The following is a 12,490-nucleotide window of genomic DNA, read 5'->3' as shown; positions in this document are numbered from 1 at the left end:
TTCGAGGTGGTCAGGAATGAACAGTCAAGTGGTAGCATTGTACGTACTCACCAGTGGCGGTCCAAATCTCCATCAGACAGGAAATCCGAGACATTTGAAAGGGGGAAAAATCCCTCCAAATATGGTTCTTATTTGACAGCGAACGGGTTTTAAACAACACAATCCTTGTGGGAGCAACGACGATTGAGGTTTGGGGGTTGTCCTCTCGTTCCGTCGTGGAAATTCCCTCAAGACATTTCGATCAACCCCACGTTGAAAATGGCGCGCAGGGTAGAAATTACTGATGTGTCGTTCGCGAAAGATCCGGCTCTTAATGCCGTCTCTTTCAAGTTAACGACCGGAGCCGATATTTAAAGGACAACCGACACCATTTTTTTTTGTTTCCTAACTGACATCAGAAAAACGTATTTTAAATTTGGCATTTAAAATACCAAGACCAAACAAAGTGATTTTACAAATTATGTACACAACTTGTCCGGAGGCGTCGGTTGGATTTTAATAGGGAGCCGCTTATAGGAGCTGAATCCTCAACCCCTTCGCTTAAAGTCGCACGTGATTGGTCAAATCCGTGGTAAAAGACACACGTGTGGGCGCGAACAGACACCCACAGGAATAGAAATAGTCACCTAAATGTGTATTGTATATCTTTGGTAGTAAATTAATGTAAGCAACAACAACAAAAGAAAAACTGAGGACGTTGTGTTTTATACATTAGGAATTCATTTTACGGATCATTTCACCTTATCGTAAATTATGTTAGCAACAAACAACCTGAGGAGCCAGTCGGGAGCCGAAAGAGCCGGTTCTTTTTGGTCAGATGAGCCAAAAGAACCGGCTCTTTAAAAAGAGCTGGAATTCCCATCACTAGTAGAAATGCATTGGTCCGTTGGGTAATGAGCAGAGGTCGAGCGCCCCTGGCGGCCGTGGGGAAAAATGCAGAAATTGGCCACTTCACTGCATAAATCGCTTGTGACAAGAGTTGCGTTTTATAATCCGGAAATTACGCTACATGCATATTTATACATTTTATAATTTATACATTGTATGATAGCGTACTGGTTCTGGGACGCTAAGTCACACAAACGCACACCTTGTTCAGGTTTTTCGATGATCTCCTTCTTCTGCTTGACTGTAATTTTCTTTGTCTTCTTTGGCTTAACACTCGCCTGTGGTGGGTGTCGTTTTCCGTCCCGTAATAGCAAAAGTACTCCACACGATAGCAAACCACATCTGCACTCAAACAGAGGGGGTGTGGAAAACTAGTCCGCCAGCCACCGTGGCGCAAATTTTCTCTCCATGACAGACAGAATGAAAGACAATTATTAGTTGTTTTTATAACACATTTTTGTAAAACTGACAGTACAAGAAATAATAGTATGCTATACTTCATAGGTGGAGCACACATCTATCTAACGTATTTAGATATAGACATCTTTTGACTCCCTTTTCAATCGCAGTAAAGAAAAAAATGCAGTGTATTTTACAGTGAAGGGTAAAGACCAAACTCTTCATACAAGTACAGTGGTACCTTGGCTTACGAACTCAATTGGTTCCCAGACAGAGTGAAAAGTGAAAAGTGTGTATCCCAAAAATTAATTTCCCATTGGAAACCATTGAAATGAGAATAATCGGTTCCCGGGTCCTCATAAAACATAATTTCCCACTAAATAAGCCTTAAAACTACACAAAATATACCTTATTTTATGTATGATAAATATGATATGGTATTATAATTAAAAAAATAAACTGTACTGTGTCATAAAGTCATTGTTTTTACCTTTTTGATGGTCATTGATGACTTGATGGAATAGAGTGGGCGGTTTCATCAGCATTAAACACTCGATGAGGAACGTAGCCTTCTTCTTTCGCCATCTTGAGGAATTATCCCTTGTAGGTGCTTCCCTGCGATAATTTTACTTAGTTCCTCACCAACTGTGTTCTGTTTAGCTGGGTTTGTACATCTTGGAAGTTGTGATATTGCAACAGCACACACTAGAAACTTCATTAATAGCTGCTTCTCTTGCTTGTCTTTTCATTTCAAATTGAACTGATGACTTGTGCGGGTTATTTATGGAGCCTGATTGGTCGGAATTTTTTAACCTTGCAGTCTACACTCTGCCTTTGAACTATCAAAGTTGAGTCAAAATTTCACTGTTTTATCCATTTTCTCACTGTCTCTCTGTCGTCTGCCTGTCTAACTAAAGTGTTTAACCCCCCCGCCCCCCCTCACTGCTGCGTTCTTGACCAATCACGTGGCTTTAACCGAAGACTGGGGGCGGGGGAATAGAGGACCAAAACAAGTCGGTTGCCATTTTCTTGTTAGGAGAAGAGGCTCGTTCGAGAACAACACATCACTTATTGTGGTGCTCCGTGTGTATCCCGAAAAATAGTTTTTATGCCAAGGTAACATTTTCATAAATGTAACGTTTGTAAACCAAAAAGTTCGTAAACCGAGGTATCACTGTACAGGCTGGAAAACAAGAGATGAGATCAAGCAAATAAACATAGCTGTTGCGTATCAAAATGCTCCGTAAGATTTCCTTTTCATTGTTCTTTTCTTTTTTTTTTTGGGGGGGGGGGGGATTCTCCGCTGAGTTCCCATCCTGTTTGGAGCGCAAAGCGATCATTTCCAAGCTGCGGTGTCGTCCCATCTTTTTTGAGCGCTTCCACTGCGCCGCCGGTCAAAGTGCTCTGCCGTGGGTCCAGGAGGTGAAAAGGAAGGCAACTTTTTGCAAGCGTCATCACCCCCCCCGAAAGCAACCCAATAGAGGTTGGACTTCTCAGGAAACGGGGCTTCCATCCGGCGCGACCGGCTGAGCGGATACCTCCGACGGCGCCGTCGGTGACCGACTGGGACTTTGGACCTGTTGGACGGCGAACGGCGCTTTGGCCAGGATAAGCTGCGGCGCTAACTGCACGCTCGCTGCCGCTTTTGGGACAGCCTGCGGCGCTATTTGCGTCAGGACGGGTTTGGCCTGCACCAGCTGAGTCACCTGACTTGAAGGGCTGGCCTGCATGAGTGCGGCGAGCTGGCTGGCCGGGATGGTGATGATGGTGATTTTCTCACCGCTTTTCGAAGCGGACGGCAGCATGTTGGGTAAGGTCTGGATGAGCAATTTTGGGGGCGCGGTGGCGCTCGCTACTGGGACGGCGGCGCCCGCCGCGGTGGTGCCGAGGACAGCGGAAGAGTTCAAAGTCATTTGGCCAAGGGAGTTGGTCATGACCACAGGCATGGCGCGGATGGCCCTGTTGGACGAGGAACAACAGCAGCGTCAAGTTAGTCAACGTGGCGCGTTCCGGGAACGCCGCAAAAGTCCAAAAACAATAAGAGATAGCAACAAAGACGCTGCGGTGATCAACGTCCATTGCGGAAGTAACATACAGTGATACCTCGGCTTACGAACTCAATTGGTTCCCAGAAAGAGTGTGTAAGGCGAAAAGTGTGTATCGCAAAAATTAATTTCCCATAGGAAACCATTAAAATGAGAATAATCCGTTCCCATGTCCCGAAAAAACATCATTTTCAACTCTCTAATTTTCTAAGCCTTAAAACCACACAAAATATACCTATCTTATCCTGAGACTGTAAAGTGACCTTGAGAGTTTTGAAAGGCGCTTATAAAGAATATGGATTATTACTATTAATAGCTAAGTACTAGCTAATACATAACTAATATATAGCAAGCTAGCTAGTTAGACAGCTAATAGATAGCTAGCTAGGTAGCCAGCAACGGTGACCTCGTTCAACCGGGAATAAATAAAATAGATAAAGTTAGCTAGCTAGCAAATAGATACCTTATAGATAGCAAGCTAGCTAGCTAGTTTGACAGGTAATAGATAGCTAGCTAGGTAGGCAGCAACGGTGACCCCGTTCAAGCGGGAATAACTCAAATAGATCAAGTTAGCTAGCTAATAGATAACTAATAGCTAGCTAGTTAGACAGCTAATAGATAGCAACTAGATAGCTAGCTAGGTAGCCAGCAACGGTGACCCCGTTCAACCGGGAATAACTCAAATAGATCGAGATAGCTAGCTAATAGATAACTAATAAATAGCAAGCTAGCTAGTTAGACAGCTAATAGATAGCAAATAGCTAGCTAGCTAGGTAACCAGCAACGGTGACCCAGTTCAACTGGGAATAACTCAAATAGATCTAGATAGCTAGCTAGCTAGTGAATAGATGACTAATAGATAGCTAGCTAGCTAGACAGCTAATAGATAGCAAATAGCTAGCTAGCAATAATAATAATAACCCAAGTGTCGTTGAGAGTTTTGAAAGGCGCTTATTAATGAAATGTATTATTATTATTATTTCATTTATAAGCACCTCTTAACTCTCAAGGTCACTTTACAGTGACAGGATCGGTTTTTCTATGGTTGAGAAGCGGCAGCTACATGCGCCAGCGCTCACTCAGCCCGGAAGTAACTCAAATAGATAGAAAGCTAGCCAGCTAGCTAACAGATAGCTAATAGACAGCCAGCTAGACAGTTAGCCCACTAGCTAGATACCCATATAGCTAATAAATGGCCAGCTACATAGCAAGCTAGCTCGCCAGATAGCTAATAATAATAACACATTTCATTTCGAAGCGCCTTTCAAAAAGATGAGAAGATAGCTAGCTAGCTAGCTAGTTAGACAGCTAATAGATAGCAATAAAAAGATATTCCTCACACACTTACTACGCGTGGCTAGCTTATGACAAACGAAATGAAGCGTAATGAAAAGCGTTGGACCTTGCGGTGGTGGTGTTGGGGATGATGGTGACGTAGGTTTGCTGAGGATGGCAGGCGGCATTGGCGCTGGCGGCCAGTATTTCGGGACCCCGTTGGACGCCCTCGCCGTCGTCGTCATCTTTGTTCTCTTCAATCACCCGAATGTTCTTTGGCATGTCTTTGAATTGGTAGGCCAAGCGCTGACCTTCCACCTTGGCCAGGATTCCACGCTGGTAGTAATATCTGCACGTCAACACATTGGATGATGACACAAACATGCTTCCGGGGTTGACTTTGTTTGTCAGAAATCATTTTTGGGGCAAAATGGCTGACCTGAGGGCTCGGCCCATTGTTTCATAGTTCATATCGGGTTTGTTCTTGTGTTTGCCCCAAAGTTTGGACACGGCTTTGGAGTCGACTAATTTGAAGATGCCCTGTTCCCGCTGCATCCATTTAATGTAGCGAGGACACGTGTTTTTGTCTTGCAAGAGTTCCAGCAAAAACTCCCATAGGTAGGTGGTGTTGCCTGACAAGAAAAAGACATTGAAGACAAATTATGCCTGAGTAAAGTCGTAACTGATAAAAATACCAACAAACATTTAAAGGATAATCGACACCATGACATCAGAAAAACGTTTGATAGCATCTAAAATAGCCAACACACGCAGGATGATAGTTTTAGTCAAATGCAAAACACCAATAAAAATGACTTCAAGTGTCCCAAAAACTACGTCAAAATGAAACCGGAAATGCAGTTTCAGAAAGTCCCGCCCCCTTGTTCGTGACATCACGCCAGGACGTCTTGCCTTGCTCTAGAATCAAAAAATGGCTTCAGATTGGGAGGAGATGCTTTCTTGTTACTCATCCACTTATGAATACTATTCAAATAGTGCTGACAAGATGGCGCCCGAGCTCCGTTGGAAATGGGCTGCTTTGTCTGCTGGGAATTTGTGTCAACTAGTATCAAATAGTAGTCTTGGTGAAATATTTTTAGGGTCATCACTTCAATAATAAATGGGTCAAATAAATGAATAAATAATGCCGGGAGGAATGAGACATGGCCGTCTACCTTTTCCTTCCCTTTGTCTCTTCTTCATCCCGAGGTCAAAGGTCCCGTTGGATGTCGGTTGGTGCATCTTTGTCTTCCGTCCACCTAAAATGAGAAAAAAAAAAAACAAGTGAATTATAAGAATAATGATAATGATAAAGATAATAATAATAATAATAAAAGCTATCTTGTTAGCTGGCTATATATTCGCTGTTTGTTAGCGATCTAGCTGGCTATCTATTCTATTCTGGCTATCTTCCTTTCATAACTTTGCTGCTGTGAAATATAAATTTCTCCACTGTGAGACTAATAAAGGCAAATCCAATCCAATCCAATCTAATCTATTAGATGTCTATTAGCTAGCTAGTTAGCTGGCTATCTATTAGCTAGCTGGGTGGCTAGCTATCTGGTTGGCTGGCTATCTATTCACTGTTTGTTGGCTATTTAGCTGGCTATCTATCCAGCTAGCTAGCTATATATTATCTAGCTAGGTGGCTGGCTGGCTATCTATTAGCTAGCTAGCCTTTTATTTATTTGAGTTACTTGAGTGAACGCTGGCGCGTGTGGCTGCCGCTGCTGCTCACCCACACAAAAACCTATCCTGACTGTAAAGTGACCTTGAGAGTTTTGAAAGGCGCTTTAAAATGAAACGTATTGTTATATTATTATAATAACAATATATTAAATTTTTCCGAGCGCCTTACAGAACACCCAAGGACACTTTACAATACAGAGAACAATATAAATCCATAAATAAATGATAAACGTCCCGCTTTATGATATCGGACACTGACCTCCTCTCTTCTTTTTCGCAACAGGTTCACAATCCGGCGGGATGGGGAAGGATTCTTCCTGCTCCAGATTTCCACACTCGGTTGAAACCTCCACGATTGTCTCCATCATCACATCTTCTGTTTGGCAAAAATATAGATAGATATACATGTGTGATGACTAATTTTACAATAATATAATAATCATAAATAAATAAGAAAACAATAAAAATAATGACAAATAATAATAATAATAATAAAATAAAAATAATAATGACAAATAAATAATTATAAAATAATAATAATAATAATAAAACAATAATAAAAATAATGACAAACGAATAATAATAATAAAAATGACAAATAAATAATAATAATACAAACAATAATAAAAAATAATAGTAAAAATATTAATAATAATAATAATATTAATAACAATAAAAATAATAATAAAAAAATAATACATTTCAATACATGTCATTTATAAGCGCCTTTCAAAACTCTCAAGGTCACTTTACAGTATCTATTTGCTGGGTATTAGCTATCTATTAGTTAGCTAGCTAGTTTATTGTGTCTGCCGCTGCTCACCCAAAAAAAAAAAAAAATATGACTGTAAAGTGACCTTGAGAGTTTTGAAAGGTGCTTATAAATGAAATGCATTGTTACTATTATTATTATTATTATTATTATTGTCACAGGATACGTTTTTGGATTTTTTTGATGTCATCTTTTTTATTAAATGTGTAAATACAGGGTGACCCAAAAAGATGCGTAGCCATCAAAATGTCAATTGTGGCTTTGATTTATTAAATAAATTTTTATTGATTTCAAATTACAACCACACATGCAAGCGTTGTTTGTTACCTGTGTTGCGATCGTGTAACCCTCCGGGTGACTCCATATGCAGAAGAGCTTCGGCTGCTTCAAACGTTTTATCGAAACACACAATGTCCTGATTCGACATCTCCACTGAAAAAAAAAACAAACAAACGGATATTAACGTACGCAGACAGACAGACAGACAGAAAAAGACTGACAGACAGACCATTTTGTGCGACCTCAATGTGACAAAGCTTTTGAATGCACATGTCCCACCGTTAAATATTTCAGTACTTTAGATTGGATGAGCCTTTATCGGTCTCGCCGTGGAGAAATTGATATTTCATAGTCGTAAAGTGATGGAAGTAAAAGGAAAGGAAGAAGTAGAAAAACAAAACACAGGAGCTGCTGTAAGGATAACCACTCTCACGGCACCATCTTGAAGTCAAATGAACAAAAACAAAAAATAGATACATTTTTACTTTTTTGGGCAGCACAAATATGCCAGCACCGTTTTTGATTGGGAAGAATGTCATTTGACTGTCATCACTTTTTCGCGGCGCCATCTTGAAGTCAAATGAACAACAACAAAAAAATTGAAATAAAACATTTTTGCCATTTTGGCAGCATATATGCCAGCACTGTTTTTGATGAGAAGGAATGTCATTTGACTGTCATCGCTCTTTCACGAAGTCAAAAGAAAAAAAAAAAAATTAAATAACAAAATATTTTAGTTTTTTTGGCAGCACATATATGCCAGCACAGTTTTTGATTGGGTGGAATGTCGTTTGACTGTCATCGCTGTCTGGTGGCGCCATCTTGAAGTCAAAAGAACAACAACAACAAAAAAAAACTAAACTAAATAACAAAATATCTGTGCCTTTTTGGAAGCACAAATCTGCCAGCACCGTTTTTGATTGGGAGGAATGTCCTTTCTGTGCTGTTTTGCGGCTGTCATGGGCAGAATTTTCACAGCCCCGCTTTAATCAGCGGAAATGTCGGTGCTGTTGGACCATCTGGCTAGCCAGATAGCCAATAGATGGCTAATAAAGAGGGTGCAGAAAGTGCTGAAGATCGAATGACTGTCTTTGTGTTGTCATATTATTTATTTAGTTCGTTTTTATTGTTGTTTTGACTTCAAAACGGCGCCGCGAGTGTGACCGTCTTTACAGCAGCCCTTGTATTTTGTTTTTGTACTTCTTCTTTTCCTTTCCTCCTCCTCCTCTCGTAACTTTGCTGCTGTGAAATATCCATTTCTCCAGCGTCAGACTAATCTACATTGTCATACGACCCAAAAAAAAAGGCAAAGATGGTAACTCTGATATTGTCTGACCTGTGTCGGAAACCTCCGTGATAACCTCCTGCTCCTCGGCCACATCTTGCATCAGATAAGTGTCGTCGTCGTACACCAGGACCTGCGCAGAGTAACACTGGTCCACTTGCGCGCCGCCCACTTCCTCCACAATCACGGCGGGGCAGCCATCGTCCTGCACGAGCACACGCGCCATCTTGCTCACATCTTCGCCCTCTTCATCCACCATCACCGTCTCCGCCTGCTCAATCACTTGATGGTCCTCCTCCGTTTCCTCCTCATCTCCTCCCACAATCACTGCTTCAACCCCCCCTTGCTCAATGACTTCATCGTCCTCCTCTTCCTTGATGGGCTGCAGATCACACTGTAGTTTGGAGAGAAGAAGAAGAACAAGGGGGGGAAGAAGAAGAAGAAGAAAAAGAAGGAGAAGAAAAAGAAGGAGACGGAAGGAGAAGAACAAGGAAGAAGACGAAGAAGAAGAAGACAACGAAGAAGAAAAAAGAAAAAGAAGGAAGAAGAAGAAAAAGGAGAAGGAAGGAGAAGAACAAGGAAGAAGAAGGCGACGAAGAGGAAGAAGAAGAAGAAGAAAAAGAGACGAAGAAGAGGAAGATGAAGACAAAGACGAAGAAGAAAAACGAAAAAGGAAGAAGAAGAAAAACAACAAAAATAAGAGGAAGAAGAAAATGACGAAGAAGAGGAAGACAAAGACGAAGAAGAAAAAAGAAAAAGAAGGAAGAAGAAGAAAAAGAACAAAAAGAAGATGACGAAGAAGAGGAAGAAGAAAAAAGAAAAAGAAGAAGGAAGAAGAAGAAGAACAAAAAGAAGAGGAAGAAGACGAAGACAACGAAGAAGTAGAAGAAGACGAAGAGGAAGAAGAAAAAGAGGAAGAAGCAGAAGAAGAAAAATAAGAAGGAGAAGAAGAAAAAGAAGAAGAGGATGAAGAGGAAGACGACACAGAAGTAGAAGACGAAGATGAAGAAGAAAAAAAAGCGGTCACAGTGACTTCCATGGCCAAATAGAATAACGTCCATGTCGCCAATTTTCTCTGTCCTCATTAGGAAAAGATCGTCGAGCCACAAAGATAAACGAGGAATGGGACGTGCTTTTGCAGCGTGTTAAAGGACAACCGACGTCACTTTTTTCTTTCCTAACTGACATGAAAACGAAAAACGTTTGATAGCATCGAAACACGCAGTCTGATACTTTTATTCAAATGCAAAACAGCAATCAAAATGTGTCCAAAATCTGCCAAAAATTGAGCTGCCAATTGGGCATTTTCAGAAAGTCCCGCCCCCTTATTCGTGACGTCACGCCAGGATACTCCTTCACAAACTGCCTTGCTCCAGAGTCGGTTAGGAAACAAAAAAAATGCTGTCAGTTGTCCTTTAAAAGAAATGTTGAAATGTAATCTTTATTCTATATATTTTACATCATTGGAAATGTTAATGCATCAGCTCTGTTTTGGATTTTCTCCAACTACACTTAGAAAAAAATCAACAACCGATGGAGCGAAATGGTGTTATTCTATTCTATCAATCCACAACGCTCCATTTTTCCATGACAGCGGTCATACTTGTTGAGGCTCCTCCACCACGGTGACGTACTCCACGATATTCCCTCCTCCATCGGACACCACCACAGAGGTCATCACTCATTCCTGGGAAAACAGACCAAGCAATGAAAATCACAACTCCAACTTTCTCAATCATGTACAGGTAACATCCCAGTTACGACCGGGTTCCGTTCCGACAAAACGGTCGTAACTCGAAATCCATTCAAAATGGCCGACGTGACGTTTACACGACAGGATAGTATACGATGTCAATCTGTTGTTTTTAAGCAACATTTTAGAATAATAATAATCCCTTTGATTTCAAAGCGTCTTTCAAAACTCTCAAGGTCACTTTACAGTCACAGAATACGTTTTTCTGTGGGTGAGCAGCGGCAGTCACATGCGCCAGCGTTCACTCAACCTCAAATACAGCAGATAGAAAGTTAGCTAGCTGGCTAATAGATAACTAATAAAAAGTGATGAGGAACTAGGTAAAATTATCAGAGAACGCATCTACAAGGGATCATTCCTCAAGATGGTGACAGAAGAAGGCCACGTTCCTCATCAAGTGTTTAATGCTGATGAAAGTGGCCACTCCATTCCATCAAGCCATCAACGACCATCACAAAGGTAAATAAAATGACTTTATTATACAGTACAGTTTATTTCTTTAATTATAATACCATAGCATATTTATTATACATAAAATAAGCTATATTTTGTGTAGTTTTAAGGCTTAGAAAATTAGAAAATTGTGTTTTATGGGGACCTGGGAACTGATTATTCTCATTTTAATGGTTTCCTATGGAAAATTAATTTTCGGTATACAGACTTTTCGCCTTACACTCTGTCTGGGAACCAATTAAGTTCGTAAGCCAAGGTATCACGGTAATTCCTGAATGATATTTGTCTGGAGTTATCTGAGCTTGAAATGATGACACATTACAACTGCGAGGGCCTCCATTTACACAATTAATGTTTACCATTTTTATGGTATTTTTAATTTTTAAATGATGGACGTATTTAAACGTTTCCAATGCAAGTGTCTGAATGTTAACTGCAACATAACGTCCCAATGTCGTTGGAATGAGGTTTGTACATTGACACAAGTGCCTTTCTCGGATAATAGCGTCTGTCTGACCTACTTCAAATCTCCGTTTCCTCTCGGGCCCTCAGATCCTCTTCCTCCCTCCACCTCTGTATGCCCTCTGCCCGTCTCACCACCATGGGGTGCAGAGCTTTCAGCCGCTCCGCTTCCAAACTCTGGACCTCACTTCCACCTCACATCCGTAACATTGACTCCCTTCCTACTTTCAAATCTCACCTGAAAACCCACCTGTTTAAACTTTCTTTCATGGTCTAGTTTAATCTGCTGTTTTCTTATTTATTGCTTATTCATGATTTGATTGTTTTATGTATTGTTTTTATTGTAAAGTGTCCTTGGGTCGCTTGTAAATTATTATACAAACAGCGCTCGTATCCAAAAGGAAATGTAAACACACCCGCCGGATTTGATATTCTTGAGTGAACCGCAGCTCACTGTCAATCGAATTTTTAATTATAATAATAAAAAATAAAAATAACATCAATTCAAGAATAAAGTCTTGTGGCAACTTGTTCTTGATGTTTGTTTTCGGTATAGGTTTCTGCTGCTTCCTGACACGGAGCCAACATCGCCAAAGTATTTAGCGAGGATGTTACAACGATTGGTTATCTAATCTAAAAGTACTAAAACTTATTTCCTTAATCGTTTTAAGAAATTTGACAAAAGATATATATTGACTTGTTCAGTCCCGTTTTTTTTTTTGGGGGGGGGGAGATAGCATACAACGTAGCATGCTAGTGTTAGCAATTAGCTACCTTACGTGCGACTTGCCGTTTTATAAAACCGAATTATTTGGGGAGAAAGACGAGCAAAATAATGTTTTGTGAAATAGAGACGTGCAATTGCAAGCGATCGATGTGCCATTTATTTCTTCTTACCTTGATTTCCTGTGCAATCAAAAAGGACGCTCCACGGCTAAAGCTACCTGGGCCTGATTTTGTACTAAGTTGAGAGAGACCCCCCAAAAAAAGATAATTTCTCCTTGACTAAACGATGTTTTCGAATTCTTCTGCCCGTCGAAACATTTTGGTAGTCGAAAGTAGTTGGACTCCGGATTACAAGGTCGCATTCACGCCTTGCATATGTTTGGGTTTCTTTGAGTACTTGGCAAGCATGTAGCTTTCCGGCGCGCAGCGAGTCGCCAAACTCAACACAAACGTCGTGAAAGTCG

The 12,490-nt window shown here is 40.7% G+C and overlaps 1 protein-coding gene across 1 annotated transcript; it reads right to left on the bottom strand.

Moving 5' to 3' along the window:
• Positions 1-1,314: 1,314 nt before the first annotated feature.
• On the bottom strand, positions 1,315-12,480 carry elf2a (E74 like ETS transcription factor 2a). The gene is made up of 9 exons (XM_088991213.1): positions 12,198-12,480; positions 10,236-10,319; positions 8,684-9,026; positions 7,396-7,500; positions 6,556-6,672; positions 5,783-5,866; positions 5,047-5,239; positions 4,735-4,956; positions 1,315-3,246 (listed from the first exon to the last, which is right to left on the bottom strand). The coding sequence occupies exons 2-9, from the start codon at positions 10,308-10,310 to the stop codon at positions 2,781-2,783; spliced, it is 1,605 nt and encodes a 534-aa protein (XP_088847339.1). The 5' UTR covers positions 10,311-10,319; positions 12,198-12,480; the 3' UTR covers positions 1,315-2,780.
• Between the last annotated feature and the right edge of the window lie 10 nt (positions 12,481-12,490).

The sequence above is a fragment of the Hippocampus bargibanti genome, linkage group LG02, assembly GCF_051943395.1.
Source record: "Hippocampus bargibanti isolate YZ-2025 linkage group LG02, ASM5194339v1, whole genome shotgun sequence".
Classification (NCBI taxonomy): domain Eukaryota; kingdom Metazoa; phylum Chordata; class Actinopteri; order Syngnathiformes; family Syngnathidae; genus Hippocampus; species Hippocampus bargibanti.
This window is presented reverse-complemented; position numbering and strand designations above follow the sequence as displayed.